The sequence below is a fragment of the Cuculus canorus genome, chromosome 10 (assembly GCF_017976375.1).
Source record: "Cuculus canorus isolate bCucCan1 chromosome 10, bCucCan1.pri, whole genome shotgun sequence".
NCBI classification, from domain to species: Eukaryota; Metazoa; Chordata; class Aves; order Cuculiformes; family Cuculidae; genus Cuculus; species Cuculus canorus.
In genome coordinates, this window is record NC_071410.1 from 21,983,181 (window position 1) to 22,001,873 (window position 18,693).

At 49.2% G+C, this 18,693-nt stretch overlaps 1 protein-coding gene across 1 annotated transcript; it reads right to left on the bottom strand.

Annotated features, from left to right (window-relative positions):
- Nucleotides 1-4,083: 4,083 nt before the first annotated feature.
- On the bottom strand, nucleotides 4,084-18,253 carry LOC128853144 (uncharacterized). The gene is made up of 2 exons (XM_054075548.1): nucleotides 18,234-18,253; nucleotides 4,084-6,625 (listed from the first exon to the last, which is right to left on the bottom strand). Exon 2 carries the CDS (start codon nucleotides 6,555-6,557, stop codon nucleotides 5,352-5,354), a length of 1,206 nt encoding a protein of 401 aa, XP_053931523.1. The 5' UTR covers nucleotides 6,558-6,625; nucleotides 18,234-18,253; the 3' UTR covers nucleotides 4,084-5,351.
- Nucleotides 18,254-18,693: the final 440 nt, after the last annotated feature.

Below are 18,693 nucleotides of genomic sequence, written 5' to 3' on the forward strand. Positions count from 1 at the left end.
TGGTGCCTGAAGAGGTCAGCTTCTAAGCACAGGACTCAGGGCAACAAACTTGACAGAGAAACATCAGCACCCATGTGCTGGGATGCTGAGAAGTGAGTCTGATCAGACAGCCCCCTCACAGGGCTCTGAAACCAAACTGCAAGGGAATCCTGGGCATCCCAGCTCAGCCTGGCACCTCATCCTGTGGACAGGCACCTTTTGCCCAGGTTGATAAGCCTGTAGAAGACTCATTTTCTGCAATCCTAATTCCTCAGAAAATGGCATCACAAACCCCACTGGTGTCTGTGCAGCCACAACAGCCAGCTGCCAGCTGTCGGTTTGTGAACCTTAGGGGATACAATTCACAATCCTAAGGAAGAAAAGATTTTCTGTGCTGTATGTAAAATACATTCTTATTTCAAAAAGAAGCCAGCAGAGGGCACAGAAAGACTGCAGTGAAACGCTCTACTCCTTCTTTTCGCCAGAATCACAGAATCTTTTGGTGGAAAAGACCTTTCAGATCATTGAGTCCAGCCTCACCTATGGCACAAGACAAACTGCTCTGCAGGCTCAGTCCCCTGTGTGTGACCCAAGACCAGCAGGAAGGACCTCTCTGCCAGCCCTGAATCAAGCTTCTTTGAGGTCCCTTCCAATCCAAACCATTCTATGACACTGCTAGGACCAACGCGCAGGTCCCCTGAATCCCATTTCAGCACTCTTGAGCTACACCAGCCTATCTCTCCCAATGCCCCTTGAACACGGAGCCTTTTTGTGGTTTTTCATACGGCACAATGTCTAGATTGTCTTGAAAACAATCTGCGTGCGCTATTATGCTCTGCACTGCTAGTTCACGTTAAAACTGCTGGAGCAACTTGCCTACAGCAGCTGACCAAACCAAGCCACCCCATCCTGCAGCACCTTCTCCCTGCTTGTGGCTGAGGTGTTCAAGGCCAGGTTGGATGGGCCTTGGGCAGCCTGATCTAGCAGGATGTCCCTGCCCATGGCAGGGGGGTTGGGAACTAGATGATCTTTTAAGGTCCCTTCCAACCCTAACTACTCTATGATATTCTATGATACAGTTGGAATACAAATCCTTGAATGAATGCAGAGCAGCCTGGGCTGGAGGCAGAGGGGCCAACAACTGTCCTGGGAGCAGGTGCCAGCAAAGAGATGGATTTAGCCCTAAAACAATAAGAGGCTGGCTGGACTTGCTGGTACTGTCACGCTCAGGCTGAAATTATTTCTCTTGCATGGTTATTTTTGGTAAAACATTCCGAGTGCCACTCCCTGATGAAAGATAGGCAAGCAAATCCCTCGGGAATCTCAGGACATTTGTTGCTGAAGCTGCTGGCATACTCTCCAGGTCTGTTCCTATCCCAGAGCATCCCTCCTTCAGCCTCACTCTGGATTGCTCTGCGTTTGATGTGTGCAGTTTTGGGCACCCACAGGACAAAAAGGATCTAAAGCTACTGGAGAGTGTCCAGAGGAGGACACAATAGGGTTTCTGGAAGCCGTATGAGGAGCGGATAAAGGCCACTTTAAAGCCTGGAGGAGGACTGAGGGGAGACCACACCATGCTCTACAGCTTCCACATCAGGAGGGGGAGGAGGAGGCGCTGAGCTCTTCTCTTTGGTGACCAATGATGAGACCTGAGGAATGGCAGGAAGATGGGCCAGGGGAGGGTTAGTTGGACATTAAGAAAATGTTTCTCATGCAGAAGGTGGTGGATCCCTGAACAGCTCCCCTGGGAAGCAGTCACAGCACCGAGCCTGACAATATTCCAGATATGCGTTTGGCCAAAGCCCTCGGCCCCACAGTGTGAGTGTTGGGGTTTGTCCTGTGCAGGGGACAGGAGCTGGACTCGATGGTCCTTGTGGGTCCCTTCCAACTCGGGACATTCTGTGATTCTCTGATGCTGCCACCAGGTCTCTGTGCATTTCTCAATCTCTAGCCTGCGTCTCTGGGATTGCAGAAGTGTTTACAAGCCAGGGCAGGCTGTTTGCTTTGCCCATCCATTCCACCGCTGTCGAGTGAGGCCGCCCTTCCGTGAAGCTGGAAGCCACAGCAGTCCGGAGGTCATACTTCTATCGCCACGCTCAACGGGAAACTCGGGGGAGGTTTCCGTCCAGTTATCTCAAGCACCATTATTTAAGTTTCTGGTAATGTTTTTAAGCTGTAACAGCTGAGCTGGGGCTGACAGCATCTCCTGTTCACACAGCTGACCTGGGAAATGGTCATGATCTGCCCCAAGGGCAGCGCGATGAGTGTGTGCAGCCACTTTCCCCAGCTAGCAGAGATATGGCTGCTCTGGGAGAGGAGTGCCAATCTTTTCCTCTACTCCAATCAATCGTTTCCTGCCTCTGATTCTTGCTCCTGCTCAGAATCATAGACTCACAGATATAGTTTGGGTGGAAAGGACCTTAAAAATCATCAGTTTCAACCTCTCTGCCATGGGCAGGGGACACCTCCCACTGGATCAGGGTGCTCAAAGCGTCCATCCAACCTGGCCTTGAACACCTCCAGGGATGGGGCAGCCACCACTTCTATGGACAATCTGGGCCAGGGCCTCACCACTTCATAGTGAAGAAATCCCTCCTTATGTCTAGCCTAAATCTGCCTCTCTCCCCGTTACAGCCAGCTGGGAATGTTTCCAGCTTGGCTCCTATGAAGGGATATCAAACCCCAACCCTCTCATTTAAGCTCCTCCTAAAATGCTTGCTTTTTGGAGACTGCAGGAACTACTATTCACTCACTTCATCAGTGCCTGGAATTACACACTGAGCTGTCTTTTCTTGTATTACACAAAACAGAGCAGAAAACAAGGCCAGGAACAGCTAACAATGACACTGCCCATTTCAGCTGGGAGTCACAAGTCCAGGGTTTTTTCCCCTCCAGCGTTTCTTATCTGCCGCCAATTTTCAAGTACTTTCCCTCCTGGCTCAGAAGTTAGGACCCCTTTTCCAACAGAGGACAATGTCATCACCCCTGTAAACCTCTAGGTCTCTCCAAGCCCAAAGGGAAGGAGAAAAGTGTCTCACAAATTGACCCAGTCCCCTACGTGGCATCTTAAAACCCAAAGTCATCATGTCAGCCCAGACGATCAGCAGACACCCAAATGAAAACACCTGGGCTTCACAGAACTTATAGGTGGAAAAGTCCAACTGCTAAACCTAACACTGCCAAATCCACCACTAAACCATGTCCCTCAGCACCACATTCAACCTATCTTTAAATTACTCAGGGATAGTGACTCCACTACTGCCCTGGCAGATGGTCCAGCGCCTGCGAACCCTTTCTCTGAAGTAATATTTCCTAACACCCATCTAAACCTCCCTCTGGAGTAACTTGAGGCCATGTCATCTCATCCTATGACTTTGAGCTGAAGCAGAATCAGTTTTCTGACTTTAGCTCAGTCTCATCTGAGTAACTTCATTCTCTGGAAGTTAACTGCGTGTTTTTCAGACGCTTTTATCTCTAGCAGTGTTAACACAGGGCACTTGGGTGCAGATGAGGCCCTTGCTACACCTATCCCTATAGAAACCAAGACCATCACAAACTTCTGAAGCTGAAATTCAAGGAGACAAAAGGTCGCATCTGCAGGGAGAGGTGGATAAGACAGGTGATCCCAACCTGATCAACAGAGGATTCAACCCCACACACATCATACTCGGAATAAAACTCAGGGATTGCAAGGGTTTCACTCTCTTCTTTGATGGTCAGCATCCAACACAGATCCCGTCTGTCTGTTTGCCCCCTGATCTGTACATTCCCGAACCCAGTTCCTGAGCCGAGCTCCTTCCCAGCCTCAGACCCTTTCCCTTGTGTCTGCTCTGCAGGCATCTGTGGTGATGTGCAGTCATTGAGGGCTAAGGGTGCAATGTCATATACTTGTATACATTTTATTACTTTTTTGTTATTTTCATCATCATTATTATTATCATTTCATTATAGCTGGTAGTTTTACTTTCCATTCTCTTTCCCTGGGGGCAGTGGAGAGGGAACTGGAGCCCAACTTGCTCAGTTTTAGCTTCCAAAATTGGCTGGGCCAGGGCTAAACTGTGACACCTAGTAAAAAATTAAAGGGAAGTTACTCATACCTTCCATTCTTGAGCCGTCCTGAGGAGAGAATTCTAGAGATGTGCACTTGGAATGGCCGGCACTCATCGTCACAGTCAAATTGATCCCCTCCATCTGTTATTTCTACAGAGTGTGTTCTACAAATGAAGCTGGTTCCACGTTTTTTTAATGCAGCAATCAGTCCGCTCTAAAACTGATCCGTCAGCTGTAGCACAACGTAAAAACGTCCCCACAGAAAAGTCAATATCAGCCAATGGAGAACAGCCCAGGTCAATGGGATCCAGAGTATTAACAGGAAGAACTTGAGAACAAGTTCAGGGTCCTGTCCACAACCTGTGTCTCCTCCAGAGTACTGCTCGAGTCCTCAATCCCCAGTCACCTGAGGACAAGTCTTGCAAATGCCAGTCAGGATTACTCAAGTCCTGCATATCCAGTTCTGTCTTCGAAAGCTCCTGAGCCACTGCTGGAGATGGATCTGTGTCTTTAGCAGCCACTGGAGCACAAGCACGTCCTTGGTATCAGGTTTTGTCAGGGTTGACTGGGAAGGGGACCAGAGCCTTAGTCACTGCAGAACAGTCACCATCTGCAGCTGGAGAACAGCCCATGTCCACAGCATCCACATTATTCTCAAGAAGGTCTTGAGAACATTGCAGGTTCCCATCCATGACCTGTGTCTCCTCCCAGAGTACTGCCCGAGCCCTCAATCCCCAGCTCACCTTGAGACAAGTCTTGCAAAGGCAGCTCAGGATTATCTCAAGTCCTGCACATCCAGTTCTGTCTTTGAAAGCTCCTGAGCCACTGCTGGAGACGGGTCCGTGTCTTCAGCAACCACTGGAGCACAAGCCATGTCCTTGGTATCGAGTTTAGTCAAGGGTGTCTGAGGAAGGTGGACCGGTGCCTCAGATACTGCAGAACAGTCACCATCTGCAGCTGGAGAACTGCCCATGCTCCACAGCATGCAGAATTATTCTCAGGAAGACCTTGAGAATATGGCAGGTCTCTGCCCAGGACCTGTGCCTTTTCTGGAGTATTGCTTGAGTCCTCAATTTGTTTAGCTAAAGTCGTCTGTGGGAAGTCAGTCAGATCCTCAGGGGATCTTTAGGCATTGAAGTCAGTGAAAGAGTCATCTGCAAGCTCTGGTAGATGGCAGATGGATGGTTCTGGCCCAAAAGGAGAGAGTGATGTCCCATTAAATCTATCGTTCTCACTGCTCAAGGCAGGGGAACCAATGTCTTCTGACAATTCTGTGGTTTTGCAGTGCTGTGCAGGCTCCTTCCCCACCAAACTCTCAAAGCTCAGATTATCCCACGTCCCTGAATCCGGGACTGCAGACACGCTCCCACTGTGCAAAAGGCCCTCGCACTCTCATTCTCAATAACCAAGGCCACTTTGTGGGAGGCAACATCCTGCCTCCAGCTTCGGAGACTCTGCTGAGGCCTTTTCTCATCAGGCGAAAATGCCCTAGAGGAGCCTCGCAGCCTCCGAGCTGCCTCGGCCACGCTGGTTAGGAACCTCACTACACCCCCAAAGTGAGTGGATTTGGTTGTACTGTTGGATTTTTTCCGCTGGCTAAGATTCTCCTCGCATCTTGTATCAAAGTCAAAATCAGAAGGAGAATGATCGGTTGTATTTTCTAAGTTCTGGAAATTGGTTTCAAGCCTTTGGTCTGCAAGCTTTGAGTTATCTTTGCTGGTTAACGAAATCCCTTTCAGATAGCTCCAGACATCAGAGCTCCTTCCTCTCTTGCTCTCCTGGGAGGGCACAGGACACCTCCTTTGATGGTCCCCTTCTGTAATTGCAGGACTCTTAGAGGTTTCAAAATTTAGAGACTCACTCCTCCTGGCTGGTGTTTTCTGGCAATTACTGTCATTATCTTCCCTGTGTAACCTGGCGCTAATATCCCTGAGACATCTACTTTCACTGGCATCAATGTCAGGAATGCTGATATTCAGCTCTATGTCTTCAAAAGAAGAATCCAAATCATCAATGTACCCTGCATACGAGTGGCGGGACGGCCTTCGACCGTCACTCAGTTTCCTAACCCTGTAAACAGCTCTTTGTCCTGCACTGCCATGATGGTCCTCCTCAGGGTCACAAGCATCCTGGACTCTGGATGCTCTCAAATCCACACTTTTAGGCACCCTGGAAGTTCTTCCCTTTTTTAATGGCCTTATCCTGTCCATGAAGGATGTTTTTTTTAATTCTGAGACCTCAGATGTAACTCCTAGCAGGATCATGGACTGAGGTCTTCCTTTATTTGCAGAAAGTTCTTTCCTCCGTCTAACAAAATTCCAGATCCTGCTGCCCTTGGTTGTCTTCTTATACCTGGGTGCTTCCTCCTGTTCATTGGGGATTGCATCACTGGAGGTGCAGTGCTCAGCACTGCAGCTCTCCAACATGTCAATACTCCCTTCCTCCGTGTTGCCTTGGAAAAGCCTGTTGGCATATCCATTTGGAGCTGCCACGCGAACAGTTTGCCGGCAGCCCTCGAGGACTTCCATCGTCCCAATGCACAAGTTGGTATCGGGGGTCACCGAGGCATCATCTTCACATTGTTCTCTTGAAAAAACTTAGGAAAGACAACCAAAGGAATACAATTAGGAGCAGGATTTTTTTCTTAGAAGACACATATGTTAAAGCATCACAGGTCAAATCTTACCCCAGGAGCAGTGGTGCGTTTGCCACTGGTTTTACCAAGGCTGATATTTGACTCCGAAACCTCATAAATTTTAAAGTAACTGAAATCTGATTTACATGACTGAAGGTTTAGTGACTGCAAATAGACTTCCTGCATTAATAAAATTACCACACATAGAATCATGGAATCATTAAGATTGGAAAAGACCTCTAAGGCCATCCATCAGCCCAATACCACCATACCTACAAACCACTGTCCCCAAGTGCCACATCTACATGCTTTTTTAACCACTCCAGAGAAGGAGACTCCACCACTGCACTAGGCAGCCTCTGCCAGGGCTTCACCACTCTTTCAGTGAAGGAACGTTTCCTAATATCCAATCTAAACTTGCCCTGGTTCAACTTGAGGCCATTTCCCCTCATCCTACCCCTTGTTACTTAGGAGAAGAGATGAGCACCCACTTCACTCCAATCTCCTTTCTGGGAGCTGTAAATTATACACAGAATACTGTAAGTCACATCTTCATTTTGCAACTCGCTAGGACTTTATATACTTCAGAGTACAGAACAGAGAGGCAAAGGAGAAATTATAGTAAAGCATCCCTGCACATGTTGCTGTCATCTGCCAGGAACCGGCAATGCACTCACTATCAGTTCCATCTCTTCAGACAGACGTTCCAACAAAAGTCAGGATGAGCCTTTTCCTGGAACCAATGCAATTTTAAAATATTACAAAATCAGAAAACTCATGGAATATCCAAGCCCACTTTTTTTTCTACCATTGCTATAGCACCAGTGTGGGAATCCCTTGCTGGAACTCAACTGCTAGATGAAAGCTGTTTGGCCACCACTCAACACTATACAAAATGCATGTGTTTCTCTCAAATGAGTTCCATCCCATGTGAAAGGGATTAAAACTAAAAGTATTCCATAGGCAACAGCAGCAGAAAACACTCCAAACCCTCTTGGGGAATACTCCTGCTTGTAAAGATCCTTCCACCGGTGTTCCTCTGCCTTGTCTCACTGTAACAGCTTCACAGGGTGATCCTGGGTTTGCTGTCCACCTTTGCGGCATGCCAGGCACTAATCTGCATTCAATTTCCGAGATTCCCAATCCTACTTTCAGGAAGAAGGTGAGAGCAAGAGCAGGAGCAAGAAGGGGTTCAACCCCAGAGACATGGGTTTGACAATGGGAAACTGTTTCTCCCAAGGACAGAGAGCAGGAGGTCACACTGCAGTGCGACGACACACAGGCATGAACCTCACTTGCTCTGTCATCTGAATGACTCTCACTGTTCTATGAACATCCCCATAGCTATGAAAAAGAATCATAGAATCATAGAATCTCCAGGTTGGAAAGGACCCACTGGGTCATCAAGTCCAAACATTCCTAACACTCCCTAAACCATGTCCCTCAGCACCTCATCCACTCGTCCCTTAAACACCTCCAGGGAAGGGGACTCCAGACCCTCCCTGGGCAGCCTGTTCTAGTACCCAGTGACCCCTTCCATGAAAAATTTTTTCCTGATGTCCAGCCTGAATGTCCTCTGGCAGATCTTGAGGCCATTCCCCCTTGTCCTGTCCCCTGTCACTTGGGAGAAGAGCCCAGCTCCCTCCTCTCCACAACCTCCTTTCAGGTAGTTGTAGAGAGTAATAAGGTCTCCCCTCAGCCTCCTCTTCTCCAGGCTAAACAACCCCAGCTCTCTCAGCCGCTCCTCATAAGACTTGTTCTCCAGCCCCTCACCAGCTTTGTTGCTCTTCTCTGGACACGCTCCAGAGCCTCAACATCCTTCTTGTGGTGAGGGGCCCAGAACTGAACACAGTTCTCAAGATACGGTCTCAACAATGCCGAGTACAGAGGGAGAATAACCTCCCTGGACCTGCTGGTCACACTGTGTCTGATACAAGCCAAGATGCTATTGGCCTTCTTGGCCACCTGGGCACACTGCTGGCTCATGTTCAGTCGGCTGTCAATCAACACCCCCAGGTCCTTCTCTTCCATGCAGCTCTCCAGCCATTCTTCCCCCAGTCTGTAGCGCTGCATAGGGTTGTTGTGCCCCAAGTGCAGGACCCAGCATTTGGCCTTGTTGAATCTCATCCCATTGGTCTCAGCCCAGCAGTCCAGCCTGTTCAGATCCCTTTGCAGAGCCTCCCTACCCTCCAGCAGATCGATGCTTCCACCCAGCTTAGTGTCATCTGCAAACTTGCTGAGGGTGCACTCAATGCCTTCATCCAGGTCATCGATAAAGACATTGAACAGGGCTGGACCCAATACTGAGCCCTGAGGAACCCCACTTGTAACTGGCCTCCAGCTGGAGTTAACTCCATTGACCACCACTCTCTGGGCCCGGCCATCCAACCAGTTTCCAACTCAGGAGAGCGTGTGCCTGTCCAGGCCAGAGGCTGACAGTTTCTGAAGCCGAATGCTGTGAGAAACTGTGTCAAAGGCTTTACTGAAGTCCAAGAAGACTCCATCCACAGCCTTTCCCCTCATAAAAACATTATCACAGACTAAGAGAATGATTTGGGTTGGATGGGACCTCAAAGCCCATCCAGTCCCACCCCCTGCCATGGGCAGGGACACCTCCCACTGGATCAGGGGCTCCAAGCCCCAACCAACCTGGCCTCAAACACCTCCAGGGATGGGGCAGCCGCCACTGCTCTGGGCAACCTGGGCCAGGGCCTCCCCACCTTCACAGCAAAACATTTCCCCCTAAGATCTTATCTCAGACTCCCCTCTTGCAGCGGAAAACCGTTCTCCTCATCCTGTCCCTGCCCTCCCTGATCAAGAGCCCCTCCACAGCTTTCCTGCAGCCCCTTTCAGTACCTCACCAAACACACCCGTAAAACTACACAACACGGCTGTACAGCGATTTTCTTCCGTGCATGCCACCTTGCTCTACTTTGGCCATCTATTTACTCAGCCCACTGCCTTTTGTACTCACCACAGCAAAGACTTGGAAAGAGAACCTCCTTCCCCAGGCAAAAGCCTGTTTTGGGGCCTCGGCAACACCTGCCACCACCTAAACCGTACAGCACAAATCCACAGCAGAGCTGTGTTGCCCTGGGTCCATATGGAGACCACAGAAAGCTTCTGTTCCTCAGGAACCAAGGGTTTAGCGGGACTGTTCCTGCATCTGCTGCTCAAGGAGACCAGTGCCTCACTCCCAGCTGGGTCTGCAAGTTATTCACAGCCATCCTTACTGTAATTTAGCGAGGAACACATTTGAATGGATTGGAAGGAGTGAAAGAAAAAAAAAAAAAACAAAAAAAACCCAGCTTTTGAGTAGTTCCAAGTTCTGCAGCCAACTGGCAGCAAAACCCCAAAATCCCAAAACATCCCTATTTCTTTTGTTTTCTCTTTCAAGCTTTATGTTTTATTGATTTTGGCTGGGTGGATCCTGCATGAAGAAAGGAGATTGAAAGGGAAGAGGCTTGTGAGTGCGAGCTGTGGAGGGATGCAGGCACAGAGGAGAGAGAGGCTTTTCCTCATCTGTTGAGCAAAAGATAGCTTCTATCAGGAGACCTCCTGAAAACCTTAGAAAATTCATTTCAACCTGGATCAGACCTTTCCTAATTGACACTTTTGCAGCTCACTAGTCTCACTCTCCTGTTGCCTTCGGTCAGCATGCACCACCCTTATTTTCAATGGTAGTGGATAATTCCTGTCAATCTCCCAAAGGCCAGCGCAGAAGAACAAGACTGTCCAAGAAAAGTCAGTCCCTGAATGGTGGCATGTGACAGCTGAGATTGCCTGAGCTGGATTTAGTGAGAACTGGTAACTTCAGCAGGTGTCACCGGCACCCGTGGTAGTATTTCTGCTCTTGTATCTGTCTGATAGATGACACTTGAAAGGAGCAAAATTGCTACTACTCCCACCACTATCATTCAAGAAAAGCCTTGTTGCCATGGAAATGTTATGCAATCATGGATGAGATACAAAGCACTGAGGTCTTTCTTAAAGATTTCAATAACGCAATACAAAGGAAAGAATTTGGAGAAGGAATCATGGCCAGAGAAGCGTCTGTAACACATTCAGCGCCATTTCCTTGGGATTTTACCATAGAATCATGCAATGGTTTGGGTTGAAAGGGACTTTAAAGATCACCCAATTCCTTGATGAATGCTTTCCTGTGAGAGTAGAGAGGCTCTGGCCCAGGTTGCCCAGAGCAGTGGTGGCTGCCCCATCCCTGGAGGTGTTCAAGGCCAGGTTGGATGGGGCTGGAGCCCCTGATCCAGTGGGAAGTGTCCCTGCTATGGCAGTGGGGTTGGAACTGGATGGGCTTTCAGGTCCCTTCCAACCCAAACCATTCCATGATTTGAGGTGCTTGGGGACATGATTTAGTAGTAGACAAGTACAGTTGGAGCTGACAATCTCTAAGGTCCTTTCCAACCTAATGATTCTATGATTCTCTGTTTCTCACTCGGTCAGTGAATAGACCAGGGGTACACAACAGGCTGGGAGAGGTCACATCCAAACAGAGGACCTGAGCTAACCAATGAGAGATTCCATGCCACATAATGTCATGCTCGGCAATAAAAAGGGGAAAGAGGGGGTTTAGAGGCCAGACATCTCTTTCTCTGGAACTGGCCAGGCACAGGTCTCTGTGGGAGGTGGCGAGGGATTACATATCCTCGTACAATCAGACTGCTCATACCAGCTTGTGTCATGAGCCTGATTTTGATCACTGTTTGTAAGGTTAAACAACTAATTGGGAATGCCACACAGGAACACACCACAGAATCACAGAATGTTCCGAGCTGGAAGAGACCCACTAGGACCATTGAGTCCAACTCCTGTCCCTGCACAGGACAACCCCAACATTCACACCGCGGGGCTGAGGGCATTGGCCAAATGGTTCTGCAATATTGTCGGGCTTGACCCTGTGACTGCGTCCCTCGGAGCTGTTCCAGGGCTCCACCACCCTCTGGGGGAAGAACCTTCTCTTAATGTCCAACCTAACCCTCCCCTGGCACATCTTCCTGCCATTTCTTCGGGTCCTGTCCTTGGTGGCCAGAGAGAAGAGCTCAGCGCCTGCTCCTCCTCCTCCCCTGGTGAGGAAGCTGCAGAGTGCAATAAGGTTTCCTCTTCAGCTTCCTCTTCTCCAGGCTGAGCAGCCCAAATGCTTTCAGATGCTCCTTACACTCTTCCCCCCTAAACCCTTCCCCAACTGCATGCCCTCCTCTGGACACTCTCCAGCAGCGTTAGATCCTTTTTATCCTGTCTGGATATGCCCAGAACTGCCTCCAGTGCTCCAGGTGGGGCTGCCCCAGCGGGGAGCAGAGCGGGACAATCCCTCCCCCCGCTGTCAACGGTGATCAATCCCTACGTGGCAGAGTGTAAATCCCAACAGATGCGCTCAAGAAGATATCACCCATGTTCCCACCAGTCAACAAAAGGGAACCCAGCCATTAACATCCCTGGGCATTGTGGGGGTTCTGGAGAGCGCATATTCTTTTACTAGGTTAAAGCCAACTTGTAAATCCCCTTTGTCAAGTGACCCAAAAGAAGAGCTATCTCAGCTGCGGCCCCGAGGAGCAACAAGTCTTTCAAGAGATCAAAGAAGAAACTGGCACTATGTAGCCCTTGGCCTAGTTTGGACATGACCACATGAGAAACGTGCTCTTCACCCTAGAGCCTCCGGCAAAAAGCGCCTGGAGAGACCCGACATCAACCTTTAGGGTTGTGGAGCTCAGGTAGAGAGGGTTGAGGCTCACTACTGCCCGACTGCAAAGGAGATAGCAGCAGCATACAAGAGAGTTCAAGCCACGTCAGAAATAGTTGGTACAAAAGCTCAGCTCCTCTTGGCACTATGCTGGACTTTCAAAGGACAGGATCTGGTCTTGCCATGGAGCAACGAGTCTAGACTCCCCTCCAAGGTTCTCCATCCCCCTATTCCTGCTATCAGCAGCATCAAACTTGCTCCAAAACCCACTGGCCACCACCAGCATCACACGGTGCTGCTGGTTTGCACTAAAGGCCTGGGGACGGCACAGCAAAGGCACTGGCAACCTTGCAGCCGGAGACGGAATGCACCGAGGGCCCCCGGGACATGATCTTCCACTCACTCTTCCTCTGCAGAATACAAAACAACAAACAAGAAGGAGCCTTTGGCCATTGTTTCTCGGGGAAGGGGGGTGATGGGGAGAGGGCACACAGCGCAGCCTGCCAGAAGGCATGGCTGAGCTAAGGAAGTCCTGCCTGGGCTTCGGTGTATCCGCTCCTCTCCAGGAGGGGCAAGGGGAGGCAGGAAGGAGAGAAAATAGAGAACAAATGATCACATAACCCTTGAGAGAAACTCGTCTGCTCTCGGAGAGCGTATTTAGCCCAAGCATGCAGCGCCTCTTGCTATACAAAAGAAAAAGAGGAAAGAAAACCCCACCAGTTCTTCCGTTACCATGTTCTACCACCAAAAAAAAAATGGGAGGAAACAGATGTTAAGCTCTCCAGCGTCAGGAAATTATCTCTTTCATGAGGGTGCAGTTACTTCAGTGTATTTAGGTCAAATAAATAGGGAGAGAATAGTGACTTCGCCCCCTTTCTGTTTATGTCTCTGCAGACGTTTCAGCCTCCCTCAGTGCAACTCCAAAGGATCAACTGCAAAGCCACCCTCACGCTCTGGCCGCACGCTCCCACATGCTGCAGGCAGGAGGCAGCTTGAGCTCCTACCCGCCTGGCACATCCCCACCAGCAGATCCCCAGCTCACAGCAACCTGCACCACAAACTGCTGCAGCCCCTAAAAAAACTGGGCATCTCCTGTTGACGGGACATGGTTATGGAACAAGAAGGATGGTTTGGTGCTGAGCTTCAGCCAGCATGGCAGTACTGCAGCTTGCATGTTAAGTTTGTTTCAAAAGAGGTGGAAGGAACATGGAGAAGAGACTCAGGTGAAACATCTGCAAAAGGGATCTCCAGGCCATTAGCAAGTGCAGTTATGGCTTTCCGGCGCCGGGCTCCCCAAGGAGCGCTGAGCAAGTGCCCGTAGGAAGTGACCACAGAACGTAACCAGCATTTTACAGGCTCTGCAAAATAGGTTACACAGGAACTTAAATCCCATTGTTAGGAGCAGAAGAGCAGTTTGAATCCCCTTCCAGTCAGCAATGGGCAGCCCTTACTGAAGCTCTGAGATGTCAATGGCAGCAATGACCTTGCTCCATCATTGAGGGCAACTTACCAGAGATGTTAACACCAGGCAAATCTGCCGCTTGCCCTGTGGCAGAGCGCACCTGCCCTGCAGTTTTCACTGGTTTAAGCCAAAGCTTTTACAGTACTGAAACTGCATTTGTGTTTCTGTTAATTCAGTAGTCCCCGAGCAGACGGATGGATGTATAACAGACAGCTCCATCCCTGTATTCATAAGGATGGAACTCAGAACTCGGCTTGAGTAAATCAGTTCACTCATGTATAATTTAAACACTACTTCCTTCCCATTTTGGGGAGCTTTAGAGTTTGTGCGATGGCTAAACACAATGAAATTAGAGCAGAAGACTCGTTTTGCCTCTGGCCAAGGGGGAGACAGATCTGCTCAGCTGCTCTGTCAGATAAACTGGACATGTGTTGATGTTGCCAGGGAAGGGGCCTGCTCACTGCCAACACGCACAGCCTCATCAGGGCCTGGTGGACCTGATGGAATGGCGTAATGATGTATCTACTCCCCTCTTGTGAGACCCAGCCTGGAGCCCTGCATTCAGTTCTGGAGTCCTCAGCACAGGAAGGACGCAAAGCTCCTGAAGTGAGTCCAGAGGAAGCCACAGGGATGATCCAAGGGCTGGAGCACCTTCCATACAAGGAGAGGCTGAGAGAGTTGGGGTTGTTCAGCCTGCATAAGAGAAAGCTCCAGGGAGACCTTAGTGCAGTTTCCAGTCCTGAAAGGGGCTCCAGGAAAGCTGTGGAGGGGCTCTTCATCAGGGAGTGCAGGGACAGGATGACGGGGAATGGTTTTCATCTGCAAGAGGTGAGACTGAAATGAGATCTTAGGAAGAAATGTTTCCCTGTGAGACCCTGGCCCAGGCTGCCCAGAGCAGTGGTGGCTGCCCCATCCCTGGAGGGGTTCAAGGCCTGGTTGGATGGGGCTTTGAGACCCTGATCCAGTGGGATGTCCCTGCCCATGGCAGGGGGCAGAGCTGGATGGGCGTTAAAGTCCCTTTCAACACAAACCATTTCATGATTCTATGATTCTGTAACCACTCTCAGCCCTAGAAGCTTCTTACCAAGCCAGCAACAGCTTCACACCTGTGGCACCTGCACAAAACTGGGGTGAGCACCATCATCCAACTTCTCATGAAAATTTTAGCAGGAGAAACTCAAGAAGAAAACCGAGTTGTAAAAGCCTGTGTTAATTGGAATCAAAGGTTGAAGCTGTAACAGACTAGTTGCTACTGAAGCTGTATTTCAGAGCAAGGCTCCACACAGAGCCCAGAAGGCTTTGGCATTGTGCCTAGTGCTAAATGTTTCTCCAGACTCACACAGACAACCCATGAATCCCAGATGAAAAACCACTCTTGGCCATTTAACCAGCACTGGGTTTGTGGTGGCATAGAATCATAGAATAGTTAGGGTTGGAAGGGACCTTTAAAGATCATCTAGTTCCAACCCCCTGCCATAGGCAGGGACATCCCACTAAATTAGGCTGCCCAAGGCCCACCCAACCTGGCCTGGAACACCTCAAGGGATGGGGCAGACACAACTTCCCTGGGCAACCTGTTGAGTGCCTCACCACTCCCATGGTGAAGAAATTCTTCCTTATGTCCAATCTAAATCTGCCCCTTTCCAGTTTATACCCGTTCCCCCTGGTCCTATCACCAGAAGCCTTTATGAATAGCCCCTCTCCAGCTTTCCTGTTGGCCCCCTTCAGGTACTGGAAGGTCCCTATAAGATCTCCTCTGAGCCTTCTTTTCTCCAGGCTGAACAACCCCAACTCTCTTAACGTGTCCTTGTATGGGAGGTGCTCCAGCCCTCCGATCATCTTTGTAGCCTCCTCTGGAGCCGTTCCAACAGCTCCATCTCCTTCTTATGTTGAGGATTCCAGAACTGGTCACAATACTCCAGAGGAGGTCTCACAAGAGAGGAATAGAGGGGCAGAATCACTTCCCTCGCCCTGCTGGCCACGTTTCTTTTGATGCAGCCCAGGATACAATTGGCCTTCTGGGCTGCGAGCGCCCATTGCCGGCTCATGTAGAGTTTCTCATCAACCAGTACCCCAAGTCCTCCTCTGCAGGGCTGCTCTCAAGCACGTCATCCCTCATCGTGTAGTGAAAACAGGGATTGCCCGGACCCAGGTGCAGGACCTTACACTTGGCCTTGTTGAACCTCATGACATTCACACAACCCCACTCCTCCAGTCTGTCCAGGTCCCACTGGATGACATCCCATCCTTCCAGTGTGGCAACTACACCACTCAGCTTGGTGTCACCCACAGACTTGCTGAGGGTGCCCTCGGCTCTCACTGTCAATATCAGATAAAGATATTGAACAGCACCAGTCCCAGTACAGACCCATGAGGGACACCACTTGTCACAGATCTCCATCTGAACTTTGAGCCACTGACCACTACTCTTTGAATACGACCATCCAACCAGTTTCTTATCCATCATACCACCCACCCATCAAATCCATATCTCTCCAATTTAGGGAGAAGGATGTTCTGGGGGACCGTGTCAAAGGCTTTACCAAAGTCCAGGTAGATCACATCCCTCAATTTACCCATGTCCACTGCCACGGTTACCCCATCATAGAAAGCCACTAAGTTGGTCAGACAGGATTTGCCCCTGGTGAAGTCGTGCTGGCTGACATTAATCACCTCCCTGTCCTCCATGTGCTTTAGTATAGCTTCTAGGAGGATCTGTTCCCTTACCTTCCCAGGCACAGAGGTGAGGCTGACAGGTTGGTAGTTCTCAGGGTCGTCTTTTCTTCCCTTTTTAAAAATGGGCACATTACCCTTCTTCCAGTCACCAGGGACTTCTCCTGACTGCCATGACTTTTCAAATATCATGGAGAGTGGCTCAGTAACCACATCTGCCAATTCCCTCAGGACTCTGGAATGCATCTCATCAGGTCCCATGGACTTATATATGTTCAGGTTCCTTGGACGTTCGTGAACCTGACCTCCTCTACCGTGGGAGGGGGTCTACCCCTCTGGTCACCATCTTGCTGTCCCATGACCCAGGAGGGGTGAAGAGAGCAGTTATCAGTGAAGACAGGCAAAAATGTTGTTAAGTACCCCAGCCTTCTTCTCATCTGTTGATACGTGATCCCCATTTCCAGCCATCAGTGGGGGTACGTTCTCTTTGATCTTCCTCTGCACAACCTTTCAAGTTTTCATAAGGTCTTTCTTTTGCAATTATGAATTCTTTTGCTATACATAAAATAAAACCAAGGTGATACTGTCTAGATCCAAAAGAATACGTTGTACATTCCTCTATTCCTCTCTTGTGAGGCCTCATCTGGAGTACTGTGTCCAGCTCTGGAATCCTCAACATAAGAAGGAGATGGAGCTGTTGGAACAGGTCCAGAGGAGGCTACAAGGATGATCCAAGGGCTGGAGCACCTGCCCTATGAGGACAGGCTGAGAGAGTTGGGCTTGTTCAGCCTGGAGAAGAGAAGGCTCAAAGGAAACCTTATAGTGACCTTCCAGTACCTGAAGGGGCTACAAGAGAGCTGGAGAGGGGCTGTTTACAAAGGCTTGGAGTGATAGGACATGGGGCAATGGGTATAAACTGGAAAGGGGCAGATTTAGACTGGAAATAAGGAAGAATTTCTTCACTATGAGAGTGGTGAGGCCCTGGAACAGGTTGCCCAGGGAGGCTGTGGATGTGTCAGTTCCTTCCAATCCAAACTATTCTATATTGGCAACCAGGATGCACAGGAACCAACACCAAAATGAGGCACCTGAAAAAGCAGCTACATTCCAACACAAGGTTATGTTTTGATATACAAGAGCTATTTCCCTAGTCTTCTCAGGTAGTTGGCATCATCACCATTATGATACAGAAATGTCTGCCATTACATGTAGATTATTTAAGCTGCTCAGTAGTCAGTGGAAAGTAGTTAATTATATATAAGAACATTTAACTACTACCCAGTGGCAGCTGTAGGTACTCTAACATCACAGCGATGAGCTGGAATGCAACAGCACAGGCAGATTCAGGGGCCTCCACCCATACACACCCTATTAAAGTCAGGCAAACAACATCAAGCTGCTCAATCCCATCCTTCATCAGCAAATGGCCTCAAGTCATGCCAGGGCAGGTTCAGATTGGACATTAGGAAAAATTTCTTCACTGGAAGAGTTCTCAGGCACTGGATCGGCTGCCCAGGGAGGTGGTGGAGTCACCATCCCTTGACGGGTTTAAAAGATGGGCAGACGAAGAAGTGCTTAGGGGTACACTTTAGTAATGGACAGGTACGGTCAGACTTAATGATCTCAAAGGTCTTTTCCAACCTTGAGATTCTATGATTCTGTGCTGGGAGGCAACGACTTCATGACACGTGCGACATGACTTTGCGTCCCAAATCAGTCAATTTAACAGAAATACTCACAAACTTCACAGCTATGACATTTCTCCGCAAGGAACCCCTTAAAAGCCTTTTCCTTCTCCAAAAATCCTGAAGAAACAAAGCACGGCTGCCTGTAGTCTGAACAGAAAGCAGTAACCAGCATTTAATTGTTTATATCTTGAGACAAAGATAGTGTCTAAATAATTGTCTATTGTGTCCCAAAGACAGTACAGGAAAGCTCTTCCCCTAGCAGGGAGCCTACAGGTCACACATGCTTCTGCCATAATGTTTGCTATAAATAATACGCAGTAGCGCAAAGATTTGTGCTCATTACAAAGCAGAGTAGGGCAGGCACTGTGCTCCTATCGGTTTCAGCCATTACCTCTCCCCAGAGAGTGGATATCCTACCCTATTGTTCCTGCTCTAATGTTTGAAAGAATTATTTTTTCCTTGCTTCTTTTGTTTGGGGAGTTTATTTATATTTCCTCTCTGACATGGAATT

What these genes read in the sequence shown, in the direction of transcription:
- LOC128853144 (XM_054075548.1), bottom strand. Translation starts at nt 6,557, where the DNA reads ATGGAAGTCCTCGAGGGCTGCCGGCAAACTGTTCGCGTGGCAGCTCCA.